This window comes from Perognathus longimembris, chromosome 1, assembly GCF_023159225.1.
Source record: "Perognathus longimembris pacificus isolate PPM17 chromosome 1, ASM2315922v1, whole genome shotgun sequence".
Taxonomy (NCBI): domain Eukaryota; kingdom Metazoa; phylum Chordata; class Mammalia; order Rodentia; family Heteromyidae; genus Perognathus; species Perognathus longimembris.
The window spans coordinates 160343636-160369804 of record NC_063161.1 but is presented as its reverse complement, the minus strand read 5'-3'; the positions used below and the strand labels follow the sequence as shown (position 1 = coordinate 160369804).

The following is a 26169-nucleotide window of genomic DNA, read 5'->3' as shown; positions in this document are numbered from 1 at the left end:
CTGCTGTACCTCACGAGGGCCCATCCGAGTGTGGATCCACGTGTGGTTCCCAGGCCTATCCCCAGAGGACCTCCCTTGTCTGCCCTGGCTTGCAGAGGGCCAGGCTGGGTGAGCTGATGGATGGGAGGGTGGCCCGCTTGAGGGGTGCTGTTTTCAAGGAAGAGCTACCTGGAGTTAGAGAACTTCTCAGTCCCACCAGCAACCATGTCTGCTCCGGATAGGGAGCGACTTGAGGACCAGACCCTCCCCCTCCCCCCCATGCACCCATGGCGCGGGCGGGGCCGGGAGAGACGTTGTGACCTGTAGATGTGTGTCTGGAGCTAGGGCTGGGAGGGGGTGGGGTGTCCCCGGCACCCTGCTGCTCGTGTTCCGGCCGCCCTCCTTCAGGGAGCAGGGCTGGGTCGTCAGGCCTGTGTCCCAGGTCTGGAGGGGAGGGGGATTCTGACGGAGCCACAAGCGGGCAGCGCGGGGGCCCCCGGGGGCCCGGCCTCCGAGGGGCAGCTCCGGCGGTGACGGCCTTGTGTCTGACCCCCCACCCTCGTCTCCAGCCCCTCCATTCCATGTCAGCAGACTCCAGGCATGCTCCGTTCCTAGAACGACCCGTAGACTTGCCAGGGTTGTACCTGCCGCGCAGCCGTCCCCAGAGCAAGAGGCGATGTCCACGCTCTGCCTGTGTGTTTAGTGAGCCTTTCTAGCAAACTGGACGGAGGCCCGGGGCCCTGGGTGAGCCCTTTGACCTCGCCCGCAGGCTGCCCCTGGCTCACTGCTCAACGGGCTGCGCAGGCCCCACTCCTCCCTTCCCCTGAGGTGGCCCCGGGGCTTGGCCACTCTCCTGCACCCGGGGAGGGGCGGTGGATCTTGCCAGTCCTTTTGCAGCAAGTCCTTGACCCCGCCCAGCAGATAGAAGGCTGCCCTTGCTCTGCTGGCTTGTCCCTGAGAGGAGCCAGTGCGAGTTGAGGTGCTACGTTAGGCCTGGGGGTGGAGGTCTGTGGGAAGGACCTTCTCTCGAAGAGTACCCCGCTTTCTGCTGCGGCCCGAGGAGAGGCCGGGCGCTGGCCCAGCCGGGGAAGGGAGCAGGGGGGTGGGGGGCGCGCACTGGTCCCGGCCCGTTGGACGCGCCCCAGGCGCCACTCCTGAGCTCCCGTGTGTGTCAGGCTGCAGCCCCGATCCCACCGTCACAGCCAGCGGTCGCCCCGGCCAGGGCAGCCGTCGCCCTCGGGGGCCCTTGCCGGTGGCCCTGTGCCCACCGCTGGCCCTGATGGGAAGCGCCTGGGTTATGGTGCTCACAGCCTGGGTTCGGCCTCCAGGGCTGGGGGGGGGTCCTCCAGGGAGGCTGCTGGCTCTGGCGCTCAGCTGGCCCGAGTGCCCCTGCCTCCGACAGACCTAGGGTTCTGGGCAGGACCTGGCAGTGAGCGAGCTCCGTCCGGGGCTGCCCTGGTGTCCTCATCACCTCCTGGCTAGGATCCTCTTGCTCTGTGGTCACCTGTTCAAGGCACCTGGGCTGGGGGAGGCGTGAGGCTCTAGGCCCGAGTTCTGACCCATCTCCCGGCATGGGTGGGGGACTTTTTCTTTCTTTTTTTCTTTTTTTTTGCCAGTCTTGGACTTGAACTCGGGGCCTGAGCACTGTCCCTGGCTGCTTTTTGCTCAAGGATAGCACTCTGCCACTTGAGCCACAGCGCCACTTCTGGCTTTTTCTACATATGTGGTGCTGAGGAGTGGAACCCAGGGCTTCGTGTATGCGAGACGAGCACTCTACCGCTGGGCCACATTCCCAGCCCCGGTGGGTTCTGCTTACCTGCCGGCGTGCGTGCTGCAGGCGAAGGAAGAGGCTTGGTGGGCCCAGTTTTCACACCTCTGGTGTTTTTCTCCACGTAGGGGAGACCACGGGGGCTGAACCTGTCCGGAAGGCCCCTGCCCTGGGCGGGCCTGTGCTCTGCCCCGCTCCCTGTCGGCTGTGGCTGCTGTCGGGCTAGCGTTAGGGTTCCACCGAGCCCTTGTCTTGTTGATGCTGTGCTCTGTTTTAGCTCCCCTGGGGGAGACACCGAGACTTGTCTTCCTCGTCCCTCCCGGGCACCCGCGCCCGCCTGGCGTCCTGTGCCCCCCTCGCCTGGTCTGTGCGGTGCGGTGCTGGCTGGCTGGCGGCGGGCTGTTGGGCACTGTGGTTCAAGGTCAGGCCAGGCTTTCCGCGGTGGCTTGTGCTCTCCTGACCCGCAGTCAGCCCTTCCTGCCCTCTGCCCGCCCTCCCCGCGGGCCCTGGGCAGCTCAGCTCGCCCAGCAGAGAAGAGGCCTCCTGCGCTCTCACCCACCACCGTCCTGCTGGTCTTTGCCCCGGCCTTCCCAGGTGGAGGTTCTGGAGTGCGGGGGGGGGGGGAGGGGGTTGGGCATCGTCCTCCCCGGTAGAAGCCAGTCTGCACCTTGGCCTGCAGCCGGGACTCTCTCAAGTGCCCCCACCTCTGGCCGGTTTCAGCCCCGAGTCCCCGGGTCCTTGCCTGGCCCCTGCGCTGGGGGGCGGTGGGGGGGCTCACGGGAGGGCACCCCTCCTGGTCACGGTGGGCTGTGTGTGTGCGGCCTTGCCTGTGGGAAATGGACGGGAGGCTCTGGGCTGGCAGAAGACAGGGCTGGGTTCCGCGTCCACTCTGTAGCCTGAGACTGTTCAGGGTCCCAGTGGGGAGTTCTGGAAGGTTCCAAGAGGCCACGGCAGGGTGGGTGTCGGCCATCGACTCGCTCCGGAGGGAGGGTGAGGCCCAGCGTGGCTGCGGCGGCCATGCGTCTCGAGGCCCGGGTCACCTAGGGGCTGCGTGCAGTGTGCGGTCGGGTGGACCGCCGGCGGGGCTGCCCTGTCCTGGGATTCCCGCGAGAGGGCTTGGCTGGGGCGGGCGCCTCCCCCCCTTCCTGGGCAGGACTGCTGGTCTGGCAGGGCTGCAACTGCGGAGCCGTCCCGTGGATGACAGGCTGGTGGCCTCACGGCCGCTGGCCGCCGGGAGGGGAGGGGAGGGGGGGCCCTGCTGTCCCAGTGGGGAGGCGCGGGAGGCTGCAGGCACCTTGGAGGAGTGCGGGGAAGCCCTGCTCGGAACAGGACAGGCAAGCAGGCAGGCAGGCAGGGTGCTGTGTGCCGTGACTTGGGAGTACAGGGTTGAAAGCCCTTTCTGCGCCGAGCTGGACTAGGTGCTAACAAGGGCTTTAACATCTAGCTTTCTGGGAAGAGCCCCTGACTGAGGGCTGCGGTGCACTTCCGGGGTGCACGTACACCCACCCCTTCAGATCGCATGGCCCCCAGGGTGGCAGCCAGCCCCCAGAATGCTTCACGTCTTACAAGTGGCTGAGGACAGTGGCCGGTAGCAGCTGCTCCCTTTTGGCGGAGCCCGCGGATACTGTAAACACGAGCGCAGGAACCCCCAGATGGCAGCGAGGCCCGCCGAGGAGGTGCAGGGCCGGCCGCCCTGGAGTTGCCCCCCGCCCCCCCCCCCCGGCCCCATGGAACGCGCAGTTTGTTCCAGGCCTCTGAGCAGAAATGGGATCACAGTGCACACGCTGCCGCCCGGCTTCCTCCCCGGAAAGGGAGGGGTGTGAGCACTGGGGGGGGGCTGCCTGCCCAGCGCCCCGACACAGGGTCCTCCTACGCCCCGGTACCCCCCATCGCACAGCGCCCCAGTTGCCCGGTGCTCCTGCCGCGTGGCACCCTCCTGTTCCGTGGTGCTCCCTCTGTGCGGGGCCTCTCGTGTGCAGTGCTCCTGCCGCGTAGCGACACCCCGCTTTCACCATGGTCCTGGCCCTCCTGGGATCTGTGGGGCGGCCATGGCTGCCGGGTGTCGTGTTTCTGTCGGCCAGGCCGGGGTCTGGTGGCATCTGCATGGGGCTCTTGTTCGCCGAGTGCACAGGGAACAGCCTGTTAGCAGGTCACAGAGGCCCTCTCTCACCGTCCCGGTTGGCCAAAGGCCAGCCATGTCCCCGCCAGCCGCCGTCACAAACCCCAGCTTGTTCTGGTTACGTTAGAACCTGGCGCCGTGGGCTGCGCGAGGGGCCCCGGCTCCCCGTGCCAGATGGACATCTGCGGACCTCTGGGTCGCTGCTGGCCCGGCCCGCCTCGGTTGTAGTTTTCTTGACTTGTTCCTCAAACTATCGCCACAGCCAAGAATAGTGTGGAAAGTCCAGTCAAAGCGAGCTGGCCCCAACAAGGGGGGGCCGGGGGGGGGGAGGCTTACGGGCAGCGGGCCAAGGGCAGCCGAGCCATCTTGCACGCCTGCCTGCCTGGGGCCGCTCGGTGGCACCGTGTCCCCCGCCCCGTGTCCCCGGCCCCCGGGCCGCTCAGTGGCAGGCTTAGCCCCAGTCGGGGCAGGCCAGGAGGCCGGACACGCGCAGGGATCAGGCCGGGTGACGGTCACGCTCTGCCGTCTCCTTCTCAAGGTGCTGATCGGTTAGGCCCAGAGATGGGATGCCCAGCCTCCTCAGGGAGCACCGCACGCGCACGGGCCTCGCCGAGCCACTGCCGTGAGGGCAAGTGAGCGAGCTGCCGGAGGATGTCCACCACCGCGGCGGTGGCCCCTGCGGGGATCCCGGCCGCGCCAGGCCCCGTGAACCCGCCCCCACCCGAGGTCTCCAACCCCAGCAAGCCGGGCCGCAAGACCAACCAGCTGCAGTACATGCAGAACGTGGTGGTGAAGACACTCTGGAAGCACCAGTTCGCCTGGCCCTTCTACCAGCCCGTGGACGCCATCAAGCTGAACCTGCCTGTGAGGAGCCCCCCCACCCCGCCCCCGCCCTCTGGACTCCCAGAAACTCCAGCCTAGGCTGAGGCAGCTAGCTGTGCCCCCCTGGGGGCAGGAAGAAGGGTAGAAGCAGGCAGGGAGGGCCTCCACAGTCTCGGGGCTCAGAAGCGGAGGCCCGCCCAGGGTTTTATTCCGTGAAGGGAGGCGGGGGAGGGGCCGACCTAGGGGCTCTCCACCCGGCTGCCCGTCCTGCCCCCGCGTATGCGAAACCAGCGCTCACTTCCTCTTGGTGTGGATCTTCAGCACTTGGTGGCTGGAGTTCTAGGCCCATCCTGATCCTGATCCCTTCGTGGGTTTCAAATCCCTAGAAGATGCCGGACTCGGTCTCCAATTGTTGACCGGCTCAAGGGTCTGCCCGGTGTCAGAGATAAGGGAAAAACTGGGCCAGAGTTCGGAGCTGAGCTGGGTGCCGGCGGCTCGCGCCTATAATCCTAGCTACCCGGGAGACTGGGATCTGAGGATCAGGGGTCCGTGCCGGCCTGGACAGGTTAATTGCTTCGCTGCAAGTAGAGCTGTGGCTCAAGTGGTAGAGTGCAAAAGCCCAGGGGCAGCACCTAGGTCTGCAGTTCAAGCCCCAGAATTGGCACCCAAAGAGAGTTTGGAGCCAGCTGAGTGCTACCCAGACCCCACGCCCGTGCCCTGTCCCCAGTCTCGGGCGACAGCCGACTCAGAGATCTGGGCTGCGCCCGACGGCTATGCTTAGAAGAAATTGTGCGGCATCAGTAACACCTCTGAAAAATCTCTCTCCTAGGATTATCATAAAATAATCAAAAACCCTATGGACATGGGGACGATAAAGAAGAGACTAGAGAATAACTATTACTGGAGTGCAAGCGAATGTATGCAGGACTTCAACACCATGTTTACAAACTGTTACATTTATAACAAGGTGAGCGTGGGCCCCCGGTGGCCACAGTGGGAACCGTTAGGACGGGCGCTGGGCACCGTGGCTTCCCGGGTGGCCTTCGCTGGGCTCCTGAGAAGTGACCCCCGTCTCAGACGGGGTTTTGTCTTTTCAGCGGTGACTGCCAGTAAAGGAGAGGTGATAGAAGGAGGGCTCCTCCTTAATTTTGTGCTCTCCGAGATTTTCCACAATGAGATATGCCCACCTGTTCCCAACCGAGTCTCTTAGCCTGTGATAAGCGCACGTCTCCTCGAGCTACGACCCACCATGTCCTTTGCGAGTGTGTGGCTTCCTTCCCAGAAAGTGACGAGGGCTCTCTGTCTTCAGCCCACAGATGACATAGTGCTAATGGCCCAGGCCTTAGAGAAAATCTTTCTGCAGAAAGTGGCCCAGATGCCCCAGGAAGAAGTGGAATTGTTACCCCCTGCTCCAAAAGGCAAGGGCCGGAAGCCGGCCGCAGGAGCCCAGAGTACAGGTAAGCGGGCTGGGGCGTTCTCGACCGCGGCCGCGGTGGTTGGGCACGGATCCCTCGGCCACCCTGAGCTGTGTCCCGGGGGCAGGTGTGACGGGCTTATGGGGGCCAGGTCTGGGCTGACCCGAGGCGGGGTGGGTGTGGTGGCTGCTGTCCTGTGTGTCTGTCCCCTGTCTCGTGTCTCATGCCTGTTATAGTCTTGGTGACTGTTTGATGAGAGGACCAGAGTGGTGCTGGGGGCCTGGGTCCCACCGGGCCCGGGAACAGCCTCGGGGTGCGCGAGGCAGAGCGGCCACCTGGTCGCCGTGCGTGCGGCACGCTGGGCGTGGGGACGGCTGGTCCCCGGCTGCTCCGCGCGTTACTCAGTGGCGTCTGATCGAGGCTGCTTCTTCTTTGTACTGGTCCTACGACTTGAACTCGGGGCCTGCCCTTGAGCTTTTGTGCTTTCACCACTTGAGCCAGAGCTCTGTTTCGGGTGTGTTTTTTGTTTGTTTGTCTTCTTTGTTCTTGTTATCGTAAAGGTGGTAGGCAGAGAGGTGACAGTTACATAAGTCGGATGAAGAGTGCGTTTCTTTTTGGACATGGTCACCCCCTCCTTTGCTCTCACGCTTCTGACTTCATTGCTGGTTAATTGGGGATACGAGGCTCATGGACCTTCCTGCCTGGGATGGCCTTGAACTGTGGTCTTCCGATCTCAGCCTCAGTAGCTGGGATCCCAGGCGTGAGACCTCAGCCCCTGGCCGCCCCGGATATATTCGTCCTGGAGCTGGCCTTAGCACCAGGACGTGGGCCCTGGCTGGGCTTCTCTCTCAGGCAGGGGCCTTGGTCCCCGCAGCTGGACCTAGCTGAGCTCCCTGTCCTTGTTTTTTTTTTTTTGGCCAGTCCTGGGGCTTGGACTCAGGGCCTGAGAGCTGTCCCTGGCTTCCTTTTGCTCAAGGCTAGCACTCTGCCACTTGAGCCACAGCGCCACTTCTGGCCGTTTTCTGTATATGTGGTGCTGGGGAATCGAACCCAGGGCCTCATGTATACGAGGCAGGCACTCTTGCCACTAGGCCATATTCCCAGCCCTGAGCTCCCTGTCCTCGTCTCGAAGGTACGCAGCAGGTGGCGGCCGTGTCCTCGGTCTCTCCGGCGACCCCCTTCCAGAACATGCCCCCCGCCGTCTCCCAGACGCCCGTCATTGCTGCCACCCCCGTACCAACCATCACCGCGAACGTCGCCCCCGTCCCTGTCGCCCCGGCTGCCGCACCTCCTCCCGCCACGCCCATCGTCCCCGTGGTCCCTCCCACGCCGCCCGTGGTCAAGGTGAGCATCCCCGAGGCCGCTGTGGCGGGGCGGGGCGGGCCGGGGCGCGGGGACGCCTGCCCTCTTCTGAACGCGGGCTGTGTGGAAAGGTTCTTCCTGACAGGAGGCCGAGGCCCGGGCTGGGGTCACACGGCCGGTGCTGAACCCTCCTGGCTCCTCAGGCCTGGCAGCCTTGGCCCTCGCCGGCCGCGGGCCAGGGCGGGGCAGGCGCGGGCGAGCAGCGGGGAGGGCGGTGGCCGGCGTCCACCTGCCCGTGGGGTCGGGGGCCCCCACGTCCGCCCCCTGCTGGCGGGAGCTTTGCGCAGAGGGTGCCGTCCCATCCCGGCCAGGCCTGACGCGGGCCCCGCGCAGAATGGGGGGCTCCTCCCTGTGACAGCGGGGCCGGCCGGTCTCCGGGCACTCACGCGTGTTATCTTCTTTAATTTGATCCTCACAGCGACCCTCTGGGGCAGGCAGTAGTCCCCCCTCTTACAGATGAGGAAGCGGGCGCTCGGGGGTTAAATGGCTCTCCCAAGGTAACACGCCACCCCCTCCGTCGCTCTCCCTTCCCTGGGCCTTGGCTGCCCGGGCGGGCGGGCGGGCGGGGCGGCCTCCCCCGGCGCACGGCACGTCCCGTCCCCGCAGCCAGACGGGTGCGCCCCGCCCCTCCCCCCAGGCCCTCCGCAGCCCGCGCTCGGTGCTTGGCCTGGTGCTGGCTGCCGTGTGTCTCCCGGCCCGGGAGCTCGTCCTTCCTGTCGGCTTTTCTGTCCGTCCCGGCCTAGTGAGCCTCAGGGTGCACACTGAACGCGTGTCCCGACTGGCCGGTGATGTCGGGGTGCCCCGGGCCCCCCCCGCAGGCTTTGGGAAAGGCCCCCGTCCCCGTAGACTGGACGTTAGGCCGCACGCAGGTGGCAGAGGCCCTGTGACGTGAGCGCTGCTGGGGCTGCTCGGCCCGGGGAGTGGGGGGGCCCGTGGGGGAGCCCGGAGCGCCCTCCAGCCGCGCCCGCCCCGGCAGCCCCGGCAGTCCTCAGCCTGGGCCACGGGGGCTGCTTCTCGTCTCTGGTCCGGCTGCCCCCGCCGCCCATCCAGCCCGGAATGCTCCTCCTTCCTCCCTCCTCCCGCTCGACCCGCGTCCGCCCTTCAGCGCCGGCCCGGGCCGTCCGCCGGCACTCGGCCGCGGGTCCTCCTAGGCGGGGAGGCCTCCGCCTCTGCCGTCCCCGGGGCCCGCGTGGCCCGGCGTGCCCGCGGGCATCGGATGGTACACACGGCGCCCCGCGGTGCTCAGGGCCCCCTCGTGGAGCTCCAGGCCCTCGGGGCGGAGGGAGGGATGGGCCGTCCTCAGGCGGGCGGGCGAGACGGGCTGCAGAGTCCCCGCCTCGCGGGCTGGCGGCCCGGCCCCCCTGCGCCGCGGCGTCCTCCCACCCGACGCAGGCCCGTGCATGCCGCCGCTCGCTCCCCCGCCGGCCGCCTCTACGGGGGCTCGGCCGCGGCCCGACGCCAGGCCTGGGCGGCCCGGGCCTCCTTCCCCGGCGCTCACCGGTTCCTTTGCTGTTGCAGAAAAAGGGCGTGAAGCGGAAAGCTGACACCACCACGCCCACCACGCCCGCCATCACGGCCAGCCGGAGCGAGTCCCCCCCCACGCCCACCGAGCCCAAGCAGGCCAAGGTGGTAGCCCGGCGGGAGAGCGGGGGCCGCCCCATCAAGCCCCCCAAGAAGGACCTGGAGGACGGGGAGGTGCCGCAGCACGCGGGCAAGAAGGGCAAGCTGTCGGAGCACCTGCGGCACTGCGACAGCATCCTCAGGGAGATGCTGTCCAAGAAGCACGCGGCCTACGCCTGGCCCTTCTACAAGCCGGTGGACGCCGAGGCGCTGGAGCTGCACGACTACCACGACATCATCAAACACCCCATGGACCTCAGCACCGTCAAAGTACGTGGCGGGCCGGGGCGGCCTGAGCCGTGGGCGCCGTGGCCTCCGGGGTCCCGGCTGCGGGCCCGACGCTCTGTGCCCTGGCGGGCCCGCCGCCCAGCCTGGTCAGGCGGGAGGGCCCTTGCCCGCCTCGGCTCCGTGGGCCCGCGGCTTGGGCCCAGCTTCAGTGGTCTCGTCCCCTGTCCCGTATCATCAGCCTAGGGGCTCTTCGCCGTGACCGCCGTGGTGGCCGGCGCAAGATGATGGAAAGCTGCACGCAGCTTCCCTCGAGCCCCAGGAGAAGCTGCCCCGTAGCACAGAGCCGGAGGAGAGGCGGCGATGGGCCGGGTCTGTGGCTGCCTCTGAAGACGGGAGGAAGAGGGGCAGAGGAGGGCATGGTAGCGGAACCGTGGACCCGGGCCTCCCTGGGCCACACCCGGTCTTCTGGGGTGTGTGCACAGCCCGGTCAGCGCCGGGCACGTCTTCAAACAGGCTGGGGGCAGCTTTGCCGCAGGAAGCCTCCCGGGCACGGTGGCGCCCCCGGCCTGGGCCAGCCCCCCTTTGCCGGAGCAGGCTTGAGTCGGCCTTTGGGGGTGCCCCAGCTCCTGGTGCAGGCGCCCCACCCCCGGCCTGGAAGGATGTCCTGCGTGGGAGCCGCTCGGTGGTTCTCGCCCGTGTAGTCCGGGCCTGCGGGCTGAGGACGGAAAGCGTGCTCTCCCGGTCCACGGTGGCTGGTGGGCGTCCGCCACCTGGCCTCCCGGGTGCGTGCCCACCTGCTCAGTCAGGCGCAGTGAGGGGCTGGGCGGCCCAGCAAGGATGGCCTAGGAGGGGCAGCTGAGGCTGGAGCCCCCGAGCCCAGCGACCCAGAAGCCGCTCTAGCTGGCCCGGCCTAGCGTGCGCCTCTCCGCAGCAGCGCGGCCCGAGCTCCAGGGTGCGGTTCGAGGCTCTGGCGCAGGGCTCGGGTCAGGACCACGGGGTCCCAGTGTGGTTTCCCGTGAGAAGCGTTCACTCTCGAGTCTCGGCGTGCTCCGTGCAGCCTTCCTGTGCTCTCGGGGCGTAGGGAGAGGCAGGGTGCTCCCGGAGGTGCTTGTTCGTGGTCAAGCCTGACCTGCCCGACCAGGTCCTCCTATGAGCAGACCTCAGCAGGAAGGGGCACGAGGGAGCCTGAGCTCCTGAGACGTTGCGGTGAAGTACAGGAAGATAGGGTTGGCGTGTTGTAGGCTTTAAACATAAAGCGGGAAAGCCAGGCCCTGGTGGCTCACGCCTGTAATCCCGGTTACTCAGGAGGCTGAGAGCCGAGGATTGCGGTTCCGATTCAGCCCAGGTAGGAAACTGTGAGACTCTTTATCTCCAATGAACCACCAGAAAACTGGAAGTGGCTCAAAGTAGTAAAGCTGTAGGCTTGAGTGAAAGAGCTCTGGGACAGTGCCCAAGCCCTGAGTTCAAGCCCCAGGACTAACAATAAATGAAAAGTGGGTGGTGGGTCTTTGTCCTGAGTTCATGCCCCACGGCCGCCATTGGAAGGGGCAGGAAGCTAGACGGCCCGTCTTGGTGTTTGAGTCCTACCCAGCTGGCCTTCTGCAGATTGGTGTCCAGGCCCTTCTTCTGCTGGCACCCGCGCTGGGTTCCCGTTGCATTGGACCCCTTTTGCATGCGTTCCTCTTGATGTCCCTGACAACTGGCCTCTGCAGGGAGAGGGGCCTCTCCCCTCCACCAGCTGCCTGTTCTCCAGTGGTCCCGATTGCTGCCACCTCAGGACACCCCCTGGCAGCCCCACTCCTGCCCTCCTCCAGCAGCCAGCCCTCTCCCTCCCCCACCCACCCCATCCCGGACTCAGCCTGCCCAGTGTCAGCCTCAGTGGCCCGAGGGCCTTTGCGGCAGGGCCTCCCAGGGTCTGGTCCCTGTGGATCAGGGCCTCACACGCCCTGCTGCCCTCTACCCCTGCAGGGGGCCAAGACAATGCAGTGAGGGCTTTCTGTGAGGGGCAAGCTGGGTGACAGCTACTGGACTCTTTCCAGGGAAGAGGCCACGTTGGAGCCTGTAGCAGATTTACCCAGCATGCCTTGCATTCCCCCTCCCCTCCCCAGCCCCTGATGATGGTCCACCAAGAGGAACTTTGTGCAAGAAAGCAGCTCTGTTGGGCGCCAGGGGCTCACGCCCCGTAGTCCTAGCTACTCAGGACGCTGAGATCTGAGGATCGCAGTTCAAAGCCAGCCCAGGCAGGAAAGTCCATGAGACTCTCAGCTCCAATGAACCACTAGAAAACCAGGAGTGGCGCTGTGGCTCAAAATGGTAGGGTGTTAGCCTTGAGCTGAAGAGCTGAGGGCCAACGCCCAGGCCCAGAGTTCAAGCCCCACGACTGACTGCCCCCCCCCAACAAAAGAGGCTCTGGTGGCTACAGGGACCAGAGATGTTGTCCAAGCATCTCCTCCTCCTAGCCAGAGGCTGTCTCCAATCCCGTTTTCTGTTGAGCCGTCGCCTTCTGTCCTTGGCTTCCACGTAGGTGCTGGCAGTCGCGTGTCCTGGCTGTTGGACATCCCGCAGGGGCCGAGCGCCTTCCAGTGGGGCGTGTTGGGGAGCACTGCCTGCTCACACCCTCTTGCTTGTGTGTTGCAGAGGAAGATGGACGGCCGCGAGTACCCAGATGCGCAGGGCTTTGCCGCTGACATCCGGTTAATGTTCTCCAATTGTTATAAGTACAACCCTCCAGACCACGAGGTGGTGGCCATGGCCAGGAAGCTCCAGGTAACCTGAGGCTGGACGTAGATGTGATTAGCTGCTGAGATTGGCTCCGTGGGTGTCCAGGCCCCCTGGCACAAGATGGGCGCACCATTCACACAACCCATCTTCTCTGCGTGCTGGCGAAAGCATGGCGGGCCCAGAGCCTGGTTCCAAGAAGTGATGGTGAACAGGCTGGCCTCTGCCTCCAGGAGCTGCAGACTGGTGTGGGAAGATGGCTGGCTAGCAGGCAAGGGCCTTTGTGGCATCAGGAGTCCGTCGTGCGTACCTGCCTGGGCTCCGCAGGTGGGCCTGTCCCGGGGCCGGTGCGCCCGGGTTGGGTTGGCAGGGGCCCGCCCTCCTCGGGCGGCAGGGACAGTGACGCTGGCGGAGGTCACACTAGGTCCACCTAGGGTCCGGCCTCTGCCCTGCTGACGGGGCGAGGCGGGCTGGGGAGAGCGTGGGTTTGTCCTTTAGCTCGGGCACCTCGTGGCCATCCGCACGGACCTCTATACGTACACACGCACGTGGGTCTTATCAACATCTGGGACCTGTCCGCCTGTTTCCATGTGGGTCCTACAGCAGAATCTATTCTGACCTTTGGTATTAATTGTGCAGGTTATCTGCTTTTGTAAAGATGAATGTTTTCTGTGCACGCACGCACACCGGTACTGGGACTTGAACTCAGGGCCTGGGCCCCATCCCTTAGCTTTTTTGGTCAAGGCTGGTGTTCTGCCACTTAAGCCGCAGGTTCGCTTCTAGTTTTTTGGTGGTTCATCGGAGATAATCTCATTTAAAGCTGGGCGCTGGTGGCTCACGCCTGTAATCCCAGCTACTCAGGAGGCTGAGATCTAGGATTGTGGGTTGAAACCAGCCTGGACAGGAAACTCTGACTTTTTTTTTTTTTGCCAGTCCTGGGGCTCAGACTCAGGGCCTGAGCACTGTTCCTGGCTTATTTTTGCTCAAGGCTAGCACTCGGCTTCTTGAGCTACTATGCCACTTCCGGTCTTTTCTGTTTATGTGGTGCTGAGGAATCGAACCCAGGGCTTCATGCATGCTAGGCAAGCACTGTACCACTCAGCCACATTCCCAGCTCGGAGACTCTTTGCTCAAAAAAAAGTCAAAAGTGGTGTTCTGGCTCAAGTGTAGAGCGCTTGCCTTGAGCAAAAAGAAGCTCAGGGGCAGTGCTCAGGTCCAGAGTTCAACCCCTGGGACAGGCAACAAAAAAGTCTCTACAGGGTCAGTGGTTCACACCTGTAATCCTAGCTACTCGGGAGGCTGAGATCTCTGGATCTCAGTTCAAAGCCAGCCTGGGCAGGAACATCCTTGGGACTCTTATTTCCAGTTAACCACCAGAAAACTGGAAGCGGCACTGTGGCTTAAGTGCTAGAGCACTATAGTGCCTCGAGCTGAGGAGCTCAGGGACAGCACCCAGGCCCAGAGTTCAAGCCCCACGGACTTTCTTTTCTGTCTGAGTTGGTTTTGAACCTCAGCTGGCGCCCAACCATGTCAATGTTTGAAAGATTCTGTCATTAAAAGGCTTTGATTTTAGAGCAAAAATGAAAATTAGGAGTAGTCTTTCCAGGACCCCAAACAGTCCGGAAGATGTTCTCATTCTTAGTTCCTTGCTCAGATGAATCCTGATGTGATAGCATCCCTGTGATGGGTAACGGGCCCAAGTGATTGTGGAGCCCCGGGACCCCAGTGTCAGGGCCTCACAGTGTAGCCAGCCGTGTTTAAAGACGACTCGGCTGTGTGCTGCCCACGTCAGGCTCGCAGACAGCGAGAGGCCCCGGCTCTGCTCCTCGTGAGACCACGTAGCCGATGGGGTCTTCGCTGCTGACGCTGCTCCTGAGTCGGGCTGTGGGTAGGAGCAGCGCAGCGACTTGCTCAGAAAGGCCTTCCGGGCTGCGTGCTAACTTGTCACCCCCGGGCCCGGAGGCGCGGCGGACCTCGGCCCCGAGAAGAGTGTGTGACAGAGACTAGGCCCAGAGTGGGCCCTTGTGTGTGAGCCAGGCCAGGGCGCAGCCCCCCATTCCCTCAGGGCCACTCACCCCCGCCTGTGGATCAGGTCTGGTTTGCGGGGGGGATGGGGGGATGGGGGGTGACCTCCACCGGGCCTCGGAGGGCCTGGGTCCCGCGGGAGCTAGCCAGGGCTTGCTGGGGCTGGCTTGGTAGGACGAGATCGTGCCTTTCGCCACGGCGTTAGGAATTAGCCTGCACTGCACTGCAGTGAAGCGGGGTCGGGCGGCCGACCTTCGGCTCTCCCCACCCCGGCTCGGCCACGGGGGACAGCCTGGACCCGCAGGCTGCGTGGCTGCCTGGGGGGATGGCAGTACGGCGGGGTGGCTCCCGCATTGCCCTCGGGGGGGCGGGGGGGCCCGCGGGTGGCAGAGCGCGGCTCTGCACGCGGAGGGGCCGCCCCGGGCCCGGCCGGCCAGGTGCTCAGGCAGCCCGTCCATCCCTCTCCAGGATGTGTTTGAGATGAGGTTTGCCAAGATGCCCGACGAGCCGGTGGAGACCCCTGCCCTGCCCGTGCCCACGGCCCCCATGGTGAGCAAGGGCACGGAGAGCAGCCGCAGCAGCGAGGAGAGCTCTTCCGACTCGGGCAGCTCGGACTCCGAGGAGGAGCGGGCCACGCGGCTGGCGGAGCTGCAGGAGCAGGTGAGGCGCCGGCCCGCGGAGGCCTCCCACGCCCGTCACGGCGCCGCCGCCGCGGGACGCCCTGCTCCACGGAGGACGGACGGACGGACGGACGGGAGGGCACGCGCACGCTCCGCCAGCCCTGGTGCCCAGCCCTGGCCCTTTGCCCTGCGCTGCGTCCGCGGCGTTCGGCAGGCAGCCAGGCCTCTGCGCAGCGTTTGAGTCGTGGGGCGGGGCGGGCAGGTGTAGAGCGCACTGCTGAGGCTGGAGAACCGCACTGGGAGCACTGGGCCGGGAGGCGGGAGCACTGGGCCGGGGTGGGTGGGGCTGCGCGTTGGCTTTTGAGTGACAGGCACGGCTGAGGGGCTGTAGCCTCCTTCCCCCTGGCCTCCAGGGGCTGGGCGTCGCGGCTCTGTGGCACTGGGCGTGGTGAGCCCCCTGTAGAATACCTGCGTCCTCCCTGCCAGCTGCGGCCAGGCCCTGGGAGAATGACTGCCGGCACCACGCTGCTCTACTCTCTAGTCTTTAACTGACTGGGGGGGGGGGGAGGGGGCGCGGTAACCGAGGACCCAACTCAGGATGCTGTGTCTGGCAGGCAAAGGCTTTGCCACTACGTCCCAGCCTTCCACTGCGTAGTCTTGCCGCTTAACGCCAAGAAGTTGCCGTGGGGGTTGCCCTTTATATATATAGCCAAGCACGTGGCTCAGATGTGTAATCCTAGCTACTTGAGCGGGGGGGATTGGGCGGTCCCGGTTCAAGGCCATCCTAAAGTGGCGAAACAGAGGTTATCAAGACTCCGTCTCAACCAGTGGCTCGGTACAGTGGTCTGCGCGTGTCCTTCAGTGACAGAGGGACGCACAGATAGGAAGACTTCTGTCCAGGCCAGCTTGGGAATAAAGCAGGATCCCGTTTCAAAGATGACCAACATGCTAGGTAGGGTGGCGCAAGCTGTCTCCAGCTATTTGGGAGGCAGAGATTGGGGGGATTGCAGTTTGAGGCCAGTCTGGACAAAAGAAGTAAATACGTTCACAAGACTTCATCCGAGCCAGTGGCTAGATACTGTCTGCGTCACCCATCCGTCACCCCGGTGACACAGAGACGCACACGCAGGAGGAGTCTGGTCCACGCAGCTCAGGCATAAAGGAGACCTGAACAAAAAGGGCCAGAGGGATGGCTCAAGAGGTAGTGCAGGGCCCGAGTTCAAGCCCCGGTACCACCAAAGATGAGACAGGAAGGCTGGCGTGCGGCTCCGGGGCCAGGCCTTCCCCTGGCGTGTGTGAGACCCCGGTTCCCCCCCCCCCCCCCCCCCAGTCAGGCAGGCCCGCCTCGCGGATCACTCAGCTCCCTGCTCTCTTCCAGCTGAAGGCCGTGCACGAGCAGCTGGCCGCCCTGTCTCAGGCCCCCGTGAACAAACCAAAGAAGAAGAAGGAGAAGAAGGAGAAGGAGAAGAAGAAGAAAGACAAAGACAAGGAGAAGGAGAAGCACAGGGCCAAGTCCGAGGAGGAGAAGAAGGCCAAGGCTGCCCCGCCTGCCAAGCAGGCCCCGCAGAAGAAGGCTCCCGTCAAGAAGGCCAACAGCACCGTCACCGCCAGCAGGTGGGCCCCCCCCCCCCCCCCCGCACGGCCCCCCGGGAGCCCAGCGTGCGCACGTGGGGACGGACGGGCGGGGGACCAGGGCAGCCAGGTGGCTGGGGAGTCGTCCTCTGCCTGCAGCCTGCCTTTCGGTGCCCTGCAGGCTGGAGCCCGTTCCTGGCCTCGGCCAGCGATCCTCCATTTCTGGCTTCCCTGGTAGGCTGGGGTCTGGGAACTGGGATGAGCCTTCTGACTTAGCTCCTGCCTGAGGCGCTGGGAAGGGCGGAGCGGGGGCCCTGGGCGGAGCGGGGGCCATGGGAGGAGCGGGGCCCTGGGCGGAGCAAGGCCTGGGCGGAGCCGGGCCCTGAGTGGGGCGGGGCCCTGGGCGGAGCAAGGCCTGGGCGGAGCCGGGCCCTGGGTGGGGCGGGGCCCTGGGCGGAGCAAGGCCTGGGCGGGGCGGGGCCCTGGGCGGAGCAAGGCCTGGGCGGAGCGGGCCCGGGCGGGCCCTGGGCCTGGGGGGGCGGGGCCCTGGGCGGAGCAAGGCCTGGGCGGAGCCGGGCCCTGGGTGGGGCGGGGCCCTGGGCGGAGCAGGGCTGGGCCGAGGGGGGGGCGGGGGCGGGGCCTCTCTGCCTCCTGGAGGCGGCGACTGCTGGGGGCCGAGGCTGGGCTGGGTGCCAAGTCTTCGGCCCGCAGAGGTGCTTCTCTCTTACGTTAGGACAGACTGGCAAAGAGGGAAGGCGGCAAGTAGAGGCTGTTGAGGGTGCCGGTGCCTCCTCTCAGCCGGGGGAGAGTGGCCGGCCTGGGGGGGGGAGCATCCCGACCACGGCTGTGCAGGCAGAACTTGGGGCGGCAGCAGAGTGGAATTGTTTTGAAAACGGGGCAGAAGGCTTTGGAGCCTGGAGAGCAGCAGAGGAGGGGCAGGGGCAGCCCTGGGGCAGCAGCCTCCGCCAGCCGGCCGCCCCCCAGCTCACAGGCAGAGGGGCTGGCGGCCTCTCCTCCGTCCTCCCTCCCTCCCTCCCCTTCTCCACAGCGGATGCACCTTAGTGTGAAACGGACTGAGAGTGAGGCTTCTGTAGCCGAGCGCTTGCCTGCCGGGCCCTGGGTTGAGACCCCTAGCACTCACTCCCCTGATAGGGTAGGATTCATATTGCAGAGTAATTAGGGACTTTTACTGTTTAATGACTGTTCCTCACCCCCTTTTTTTTTGTTTTCTTGAAGAGATTCATTTAGTGTTAATCTGGCAGATTCGTGGCCTGGAGTTTTTATTGAGATTCATAGCCATGAACACAATCATTCTAACGATAGTGTGGCCGGTTACTTGCGTGGGCACCGCCATGAGTGGGGTTTGGTGGCTCGTGGGCTTTGGGGGTGTGGCCTCCACAGGCACGGGAGCTATCCTGCCCAGGCGATGGGAGGCTGGGTTGGTCAGGTTGTTCATCTTTCAAAGGACCAGTGCACGTTTATTTGCCTCGTCTGGTCTCACTGGGAGGAGTTTCTGGCCTCCACTGCTCCAGCTGACTTGCTGCCCTTTCCCAGCTTCTCCAGGTAGCAGCCTCATCGAGCCTGCGAGCCTGCCCGAGATCTCTCCTAACACGAGGCCCTGCCCGAGATCTCTCCTAACATGAGGCCCATCCTGAGATCTCTCCTAACATGAGGCCCATCCTGAGATCTCTCCTAACATGAGGCCCATCCTGAGATCTCTCCTAACACGAGGCCCTGCCCGAGATCCCTCCTAACACGAGGCCCTGCCCGAGATCCCTCCTAACACGAGGCCCTGCCCGAGATCTCTCCTAACACGAGGCCCTGCCCGAATCTCTCCTAACACGAGGCCCTGCCCGAGATCCCTCCTAACACGAGGCCCTGCCCGAGATCCCTCCTAACATGAGGCCCTGCCTGAGATCTCTAACACGAGGCCCTGCCTGAGATCTCTCCTAACACAAGGCCCATCCTGAGGTCCCTCCTAACACGAGGCCCTGCCCGAGATCTTTCCTAACACGAGGCCCTGCCCGAATCTCTCCTAACACGAGGCCCTGCCCGAGATCCCTCCTAACACGAGGCCCTGCCCGAGATCCCTCCTAACACGAGGCCCTGCCTGAGATCTCTAACAGGAGGCCCTGCCTGAGATCTCTCCTAACACAAGGCCCATCCTGAGGTCCCTCCTAACACGAGGCCCTGCCCGAGATCTTTCCTAACACGAGGCCCTGCCCGAGATCTCTCGTAACACGAGGCCCATCCTGAGATCTCTCCTAACACGAGGCCCATCCTGAGATCCCTCCTAACACGAGGCCCATCCTGAGATCTCTCCTAACACGAGGCCCTGCCCGAGATCCTCCTAACACGAGGCCCTGCCCGAGATCTCTCCTAACATGAGGCCCTGCCCGAGATCTCTCCTAACACGAGGCCCATCCTGAGATCTCTCGTAACACGAGGCCCATCCTGAGATCTCTCCTAACACGAGGCCCTGCCTGAGATCTCTCCTAACATGAGGCCCTGCCCGAGATCTCTCCTAACACGAGGCCCATCCTGAGATCTCTCCTAACACGAGGCCCTGCCTGAGATCCCTCCTAACACGAGGCCCATCCTGAGATCTCTCCTAACACGAGGCCCTGCCCGAGATCCTCCTAACACGAGGCCCTGCCCGAGATCTCTCCTAACATGAGGCCCTGCCCGAGATCTCTCCTAACACGAGGCCCATCCTGAGATCTCTCCTAACACGAGGCCCTGCCTGAGATCTCTCCTAACACGAGGCCCTGCCTGAGATCTCTCCTAACATGAGGCCCATCCTGAGATCTCTCCTAACACGAGGCCCTGCCCGAGATCTCTCCTAACACGAGGCCCTGCCTGAGATCTCTCCTAACACGAGGCCCTGCCTGAGATCTCTCCTAACATGAGGCCCATCCTGAGATCTCTCCTAACACGAGGCCCTGCCCGAGATCTCTCCTAACACGAGGCCCTGCCCGAGATCTCTCCTAACACGAGGCCCTGCCTGAGATCTCTCCTAACACGAGGCCCTGCCTGAGATCTCTCCTAACACGAGGCCCATCCTGAGATCTCTCCTAACACGAGGCCCATCCTGAGATCTCTCCTAACACGAGGCCCTGCCTGAGAGAGATCTCGGATATAACCCCCAAGCTCACAGAGTTCAGACTTTCCTAACTTCTCTTCAGACCTCTGCTTTGACGGCTCTGGCTTAAAATTGCCATCTAATTTCTGAATATTTGAGAATTATTCCAGGTTTGGAAAAGCGCAATCAGCTCTAGACGGTTACTGACCAGGGCCAGGGACTAGGCTAGAGGCAGCAGTTGTCAGTGTGAGGCGGGCACTTCCTGCCCGGGCAGGGGTTCTGATTGTGAGGCGGGCACTTCCTGTCCGGGCAGGGGTTCTGATTGTGAGGCGGGCACTTCCTGTCCGGGCAGAGGTTCTGAGAGTCAGGCCGGGTCCTCCTGTCCGGGCAGAGGTTCTGATCGTGTAGGGTGTCCTCCTGTCCAGGCAGAGGCTGTGGTTATGAAGCGGTGTCTTCCTGTCCCTGGCAGGCACACTTGGAGTCTGGCTCTGCTACCTCAGGGCACCTGGAGGAAAACCTGGGCCCAGAGGAGGGTGGCCAGGCGGCCAGGAGGGTATTCTAGGGCAAGGAGGCAGCGACTTAACGCCGTTCCTCTCTCGGGCCTCAGACAGCTGAAGAAAGGTGGCAAGCAGGCGTCTGCGTCCTATGATTCGGAGGAGGAGGAGGAGGGCCTGCCCATGAGCTACGATGAGAAGCGCCAGCTCAGCCTGGACATCAACCGGCTGCCGGGGGAGAAGCTGGGCCGCGTGGTACACATCATCCAGTCCCGGGAGCCCTCGCTCAGGGACTCCAACCCCGACGAGATCGAGATCGACTTCGAAACCCTGAAGCCCACCACGCTGCGGGAGTTGGAGAGATACGTCAAGTCTTGTTTACAGAAAAAGCAGAGGAAACCATTCTGTAAGTTGTCTGGGCCGGGGCAGGGCCGCTGCCGCCACCTGTCCCCCGAGTCCCCACCCTCCTGGCCCGCCTTGCCCCACAGACATCTCTGCTCCGCCCAGGCGGGGTTTGTGGCTGAGCAGACCCCACCTCCCCTCACCCCCCTGAGGGGAGCGGGCGGTAGAGCCCTCTCGGGAGGTGCCCTGCCCGGGGAAGGCAGGTCCTGGGTGGGCCTGGGACCACACTCAGCCACAGCCCCGGTAGCCTCATCCCCGCACGGCTTCCTGAGGCTCCGTCAGGAAGCCTTGTCGGGAGTATAGGAGAGAGGAGTTCCCTTAGGCTCGCACCCAGAACCTCGTAGGACAGAACCCCGACATGAGTCAGGCGCTCGGCGGAAGTCAGCCCTGCCTCCTGTCTGCAGGGTCTGGAGAGCGGAGGGCGCACAGAGCTAGCGCAGCCCCGTCAGGCTCCCATGATCGGAGCACAGAGCTAGCGCAGCCCCTTCAGGCCCCCACGACCAGGGCACAGAGCTAGCACAGCCCCGTCAGGCTCCCATGATCGGAGCACAGAGCTAGCGCAGCCCCTTCAGGCCCCCACGACCGGGGCACAGAGCTAGAGCAGCCCCTTCAGGCCCCCAGGACCGGAGCACAGAGCTAGCGCAGCCCCTTCAGGCCCCCACGACCGGGGCACAGAGCTAGCGCAGCCCCTTCAGGCCCCCAGGACCGGAGCATAGAGCTAGCGTAACCCCTTCAGGCCCCCAGGACCGGAGCATAGAGCTAGCGCAGCCCCTTCAGGCCCCCACGACGGGCTGGCGAGTCTCACGGGAGCCCGCGTGCTGCTCGCGGGCGCTGGGTTCCCTCGGGAGCGGGTGGGCCGCGAGTGGCTGCGGTCACAGAGCTGTTGGTTCGGCGGGTAACGTCGCTGGCGGAACCTTGGGCAGAGAGCGAGCGGTCACTGCGGGGCCTGCTGTGGGCTGAGGCTCTGTCCTTCCCGTGGGCTCGGTGTCTGTGGTCCCTGCGCACCTGTGGGAGGGGGCGGATCCCCTCAGACCCCTCCCCCCGCCACTTGCCAGGGCTAAAGATGAGGCCTCCCGTGGCGAGGACTCAGTAGAGGCGACAGTGGCGGCCCCGCCCTCTGCGTTCTCCCGGGGGTGGCCACACCCCGGTGCCGCGGCCGCCGGCGTGGCGGGCGGAGGATGGACGGTGCCGGGGCCCAGTGCCGGCCGCGGCTTCTCAGCGCCCCCCTTCCCTCCCCAGCCACAAGCGGGAAGAAGCAGGCAGCCAAATCCAAGGAGGAGTTAGCTCAGGAAAAGAAGAAGGAGCTGGAGAAGCGGCTGCAGGACGTCAGCGGGCAGCTCAACAGCAAGAAGCCTGCCAAGAAAGGTACGGCTGGGCCGGCCAGCTCGGGGAGGGAGTGGGGGGGCTGCCACCCAGCAGCCTGCGCTTCCTCAGCAGGGAGCGACGGCGCCCCGGAGAGGTCCCAGGCCCACAGTGCTCAGCGGCTGCCGTCCAGCCGGCGTGACGCACAGCTTGCGGAGACACAGCGGGCAGCGGGGTTCCCGGGGCGGGGGTGGGGGGGTCTCGGGGCGGTACAGGCCCCAGGCCGGCCATGGAGATTGGCTGGGGTTGTTAGGGTGGTCCCCCCCTCCCCGGCCTGGGAGGTGGCAGCCCCGGAGAGCGGGCGGTGAGGCCCTCTCGCGCCCCGTGTCCCCGCAGAGAAGTCCAGCGCGGCGCCTTCCGGGGGCCCGTCGAGGCTGAGCAGCAGCAGCTCGTCGGAGTCGGCCAGCAGCAGCTCCAGCGGGTCCAGCTCGGACAGCAGCGACTCGGAGTGAAGGCGGCGGCCTGGGCCTGGCGCGGCCTCTCCTGCGGTTAATACACTACTCTTGTTCCATGGTGTGCAGGTTTCCTTTCGCTCAGTGTCAGTGTTAGATCTCTTCCAGCTGTGCTCCAGTGGGCGGAGAGCTTCCCGCACGTGCGTGCGTGCGTGCGTCAGACCTGAGAAGGGGCGCCCCGCGGGGAGTCGCTCCGAGACAGTAGCCCCGACGCCCGGGACCTTGCGGAACCCCTCTTCTCCGCCCGGGTCTGTCACTTGGAAATTTCTCGAGGGTATCTCTGAAGGAGGGGCTGGGTTTGAATGCTAACCAGGAGGCGCCATCTTTGCCATGTGTCCTTTGTGCCTGACACGGCCACCTCCCTGGGGGGGGGGGGGGGCTGAGGACGGAGGCTGGGCACCTGAGCCCCCCTCGGCCCTCCCGGCAGAGGGTCCTCGGGGCTCCGGACCGCCGTGCCGCGCCGGGGGGTGGGCGCCGAGGGGGGGGAGGGAGGGAGGGAGGGGGAGGGAGGGCGGAAGGGTGCTGAGTTTCTGCAGTCCTCCCGAGAAGGGACCGGGCAGATGTGTGCACAGCCTGCAGATTTCCAAACACTGAAACTTTTACCTCAACTTAAAAAAAAAAAGAAAAAAAAAAGATTCAAAAAAAAAAAAAGGAGACTTTTTGTAAGTTCAACCATTTTCTACGCAAGCCCCGCCCGGTGTCCCCGCCTCTCCGCCCGCGGGCCGCACCCGCACCGCTTCCCATTTTATGTATATATAAATACTTTATTTATTAACACCATTGGTCATTTTTTAAAAAACAAACAAAACAAAACCATGAAGAAGTGCATTAAGAGAAGGGGGGTGCAGCCCTGCGGGGCCGGGGAGACCTGGGCCCCATCTGCGGGCGCTCGGGTGGGTTGGCTTATTTCGGTTTCTTTGGTTTTTGTGGTTTTTTTTTTGGGGGGGGGGGTTGTATAAAACTCGGAGACTTGGGAGTGTAGACTCCCCCCAGCTACCGCCCATCCTGACGTCTTCTGTTGTCTGTTCGGTTCTCCTGTCTCCACTTGCGGTCTCTTCCGGGCTGTTTGGAATCATGTTAGGGAACCCCAAGTCCTATCCCACAAGCTTTGTAATCAGAGAGGAAAAGAGATGTATAGCGAACTGAAGTCTTGATTTTTTTTAACTTTCTATTGTAAAAAGTAATAATATACAGAGTTTAACCGAAGGTTCTGGTGGGTTTGGGTTCTTTGTGGAAGCCGAGGCTGTGGAGTGCAGGGGCTGCACAAGGCCAGCCTGGCGAGCCGGCCGGGCACGCCCTCCCTCCCCCCTCCCTCCTCCCCCTCCCCCTCCCCCCGCCCGTTTGGGTGGAGGCGGCCGGCCGGGCGCTCAGGAATCTCCAGTGAGCCCACGGCGCGGGCGGTGGTGTGCGTGGGCGGGCCGCTGGGTGTGCACAGGCCGCTGGGTGTGCACGGGCCGCGTGTCCCCGGCGTCTGGTCCGCTGTGGTTCCTGCCAGCGGTCAGGCTGGCCCGGAACGGCCTAGCGACTCCCCTGACACGGGTTCCAGGCACACCAGCACTTCCGACGGGGCAGCTGCGCGGACGCGGAGGAGGGGGGAGGCGGGAGGCTGCCCTGCTTCCCGCGGGGGCGGTCGGACACCCTCTGTGTCCAGCCGGTTTGGTAAACTTTTAAGTCAGTTTTGTTTATAATAAATAGACATGGATTTTTAAAAGCCCCATTTTTTAAGCGTTCCCCTTGTTTTTCAAAGGTATTTTCTAAACAGATGTTGAGTAGGACGTTTGAACTGTGACCTTAAGGAACTGCCGGTGGAGACTGGCCGGTCCCCGCCACGCCGGCGGGGCGCGGGGGGCCGGGGCGCGGGGGGCCGGGGCGCGGGGCCGGCGCGAGCCCGGGCTGGGTAGGGCCTGGGGTGCCCGCTGAGCAGCTGTCATTCATTGGTGCTGTAACCTTCTAAGGCTCTCTGTCCAGACTTTAAGCTGTTTCCCTTCATTTTGGGGGGCCAGTGGCTCCCCCCGCCCCTGGCGTCCGGCGTGTGTCGGGGGGGACTGCTGTGTGCCTTCCCCGACGGGAAGGGCGGCTGGGCGTGGCGGGGCCTCTCGGGGCCCAGGGCAGCGCTCCCCGGGCTTCCTGACCTTGGGGGCCATCGGTGCTGCCCCGGGGACCCGGGGGTGGCTCCACGCGTGGGGTCCACAGAGCCCCCCCCCGGCCTGTGTGCAGACTGTGAGGCGCGGGCCCCCCTCCCCCCGTGTCTGTCTTGGTTCGCCGCCTCCTGCCGCCGTCGCCCCCTTTGCCGTCATTTGGGGAACAAGAACGCCCACGTCGCCGTTCCTAACGCCGCCCTAACACTTCCAGGAAGGTTTTCGTTTTTCTATTTAAAATGTTACTTTTCTGTATGATGTGCATGCAAGTTGACCGTACCTTTTCTTAAGCTTTTTAGTGCCGTTTCTAGTAGATTCCTGTAAATGTCAGTTACTGAAAATGAGTACAATGTAAGTAGCTTTAGCTTGTTTTTTGCAATGCCAGCCTCAACACCACAGAGTAAAAACGGTAGAAAGTACTCTTTGATGTTTCTGGTAATCATGGACCCTTCTCCTGGGGTATTTGTTTTGTTTTCATAATAAAAAGGGAAAAAAAAAGTCATGTGTGGTGTCCTATCGGCCTGTGATGCATGCCCCTCGACCCGCCCCCCCCGCCTCCTCCGAGTCCCCGCACGCCCCCCCCCCCCCGCCGTACGGTGGCCTGCACGAGGTGGTTTCTGTGACCGTCCCCCGTGGAAGCCACGACGTCATGGTGCCATCCTGCCGAGGTTCACCAAGCCGCGAGCCGGCCCTGCGACCGGCCAGCACTCGGTGAAAAAGGAACAAAAGGAATTGGGGGGGCGGGGGGGCGAGGGTCCCGACGCTTCAGAGTGCGTGGCTGCGCCTGCACCTGCGGAGGAGGAGGCTCCGCCCGGCTGGGCCGTGCCCCGGCCTGAGGGCGTGTCCATAGCCCAGGCACGGTCAGGCGAGAGCTTGTCACCCCGGCCGCCTCTGACCTGCCCACCCTGCCCCCCCTCGCCCCCCCCCCCCCACGGCACACCCGTCCACCTCTGACAGATGGCCTCTTCCTGCCGTCTAAGCAGCTTAGTGTCCTCCGCACGACCTAGTGCCAGCTTGCCACTCACCCACAAGACCAGCTGGGCTGGCGCTCACGCAGAGTGATGTGTGAACCCCAAGCCCCCCACGGCCCCGCGCAGCCGTCCTGGGGGTCTGCAGCTCGTGAGCTGGGCAGGACGAATTGAAAAAGAGCTGGCAGAAACGACTGGGTGGCTGTGGAACCGTCCCCCAGCGGTGCCAGGGCCACAGGCCGGGCCAGTCCGCACGCGGGCATGGCCCTCAGCAGGAAGCTGCGTCCTCCAGTCCCGTGCGTGTGCCCAGCAGCGCCAAGTGCACGTTCAGAGTGGCCCGGGACCAGCGGCCGGCCAGGGCCCCAGGTCGCCATGGCCGGCCAGGCCTCGGGCTGGACACCGCGCTTGGGCAGCGCGGTGTGACCCGGCAGATCCACTCGTGCCCTGTCTGCTGGAGGATTTACACGGTGAGCAGACTCTAAAGACGGCCGCATGCAGGGATGAAAGCCGGGTGCCATTCCTACTGGGCAGGGCTGCCACCGCATGTTGAACAAAGGTGATATTGGTGTGTAGTTGAGAACGATGCCCACGTTACGTCCTTGCCAGTACTGGGCTTGAACTCAGGTCCTTAGGCACACACAACTTTTTCATTAAAGGCTGGTGCTCTGCCACTTGAGCCGCGCTTCCGGCCTTTGGCTTGTTCGTTGGCGGTAAGAGTCTCATGGGCTTACCTGCCTAGACTGGCTTGAAACCTCGATCCTCAGATCTCAGTCTCCCGAGGAGCTGGGAGCCACGTGTGTTTTATGCACACTAGCAGGTCAGCGGATTCACACCAACACCGGCCTAAGGAAGAAGGACCCCCTAGTAATCATTAGATATTATCATTGTTTTTTTTTTTAAAGCCAGGTGAGAAGCGTATGAAGACAAACGGGAGAGTCCTAACGGATGTTTACTTAGCTACGGAAGCTGCGTTGACATCCGTGTGGCCACACAGTCCTCCGTGCAGTAGAGGCTGACAAACGG

The 26169-nt window shown here is 64.2% G+C and overlaps 1 protein-coding gene and 1 long non-coding RNA gene across 4 annotated transcripts in view; both read left to right on the top strand.

Moving 5' to 3' along the window:
- The window catches only part of Brd3 (bromodomain containing 3), a 28750-nt gene extending 6075 nt beyond the window's left edge, over positions 1-22675 (top strand). For 2 of the 3 annotated variants that reach the window (XM_048345773.1, XM_048345774.1), the window contains exons 2-12: positions 4405-4730; positions 5518-5655; positions 5998-6145; positions 7236-7447; positions 8984-9355; positions 11951-12079; positions 14525-14716; positions 16055-16290; positions 19938-20230; positions 21466-21591; positions 21925-22675. In XM_048345773.1, coding sequence (XP_048201730.1) covers positions 4518-4730; positions 5518-5655; positions 5998-6145; positions 7236-7447; positions 8984-9355; positions 11951-12079; positions 14525-14716; positions 16055-16290; positions 19938-20230; positions 21466-21591; positions 21925-22040 — 2175 coding nt within the window. In that variant the 5' untranslated portion in view covers positions 4405-4517 and the 3' untranslated portion in view covers positions 22041-22675. The remainder of the gene's footprint in view (positions 1-4404; positions 4731-5517; positions 5656-5997; positions 6146-7235; positions 7448-8983; positions 9356-11950; positions 12080-14524; positions 14717-16054; positions 16291-19937; positions 20231-21465; positions 21592-21924) is intronic. The other variant, XM_048345775.1, reaches the window with a different exon arrangement.
- Positions 1845-24667, top strand: LOC125351038. Its single transcript, XR_007210909.1, has 3 exons — positions 1845-1857; positions 3218-3224; positions 23692-24667. It is a non-coding gene; the product is annotated as an uncharacterized LOC125351038 (long non-coding RNA).
- Positions 24668-26169: the final 1502 nt, after the last annotated feature.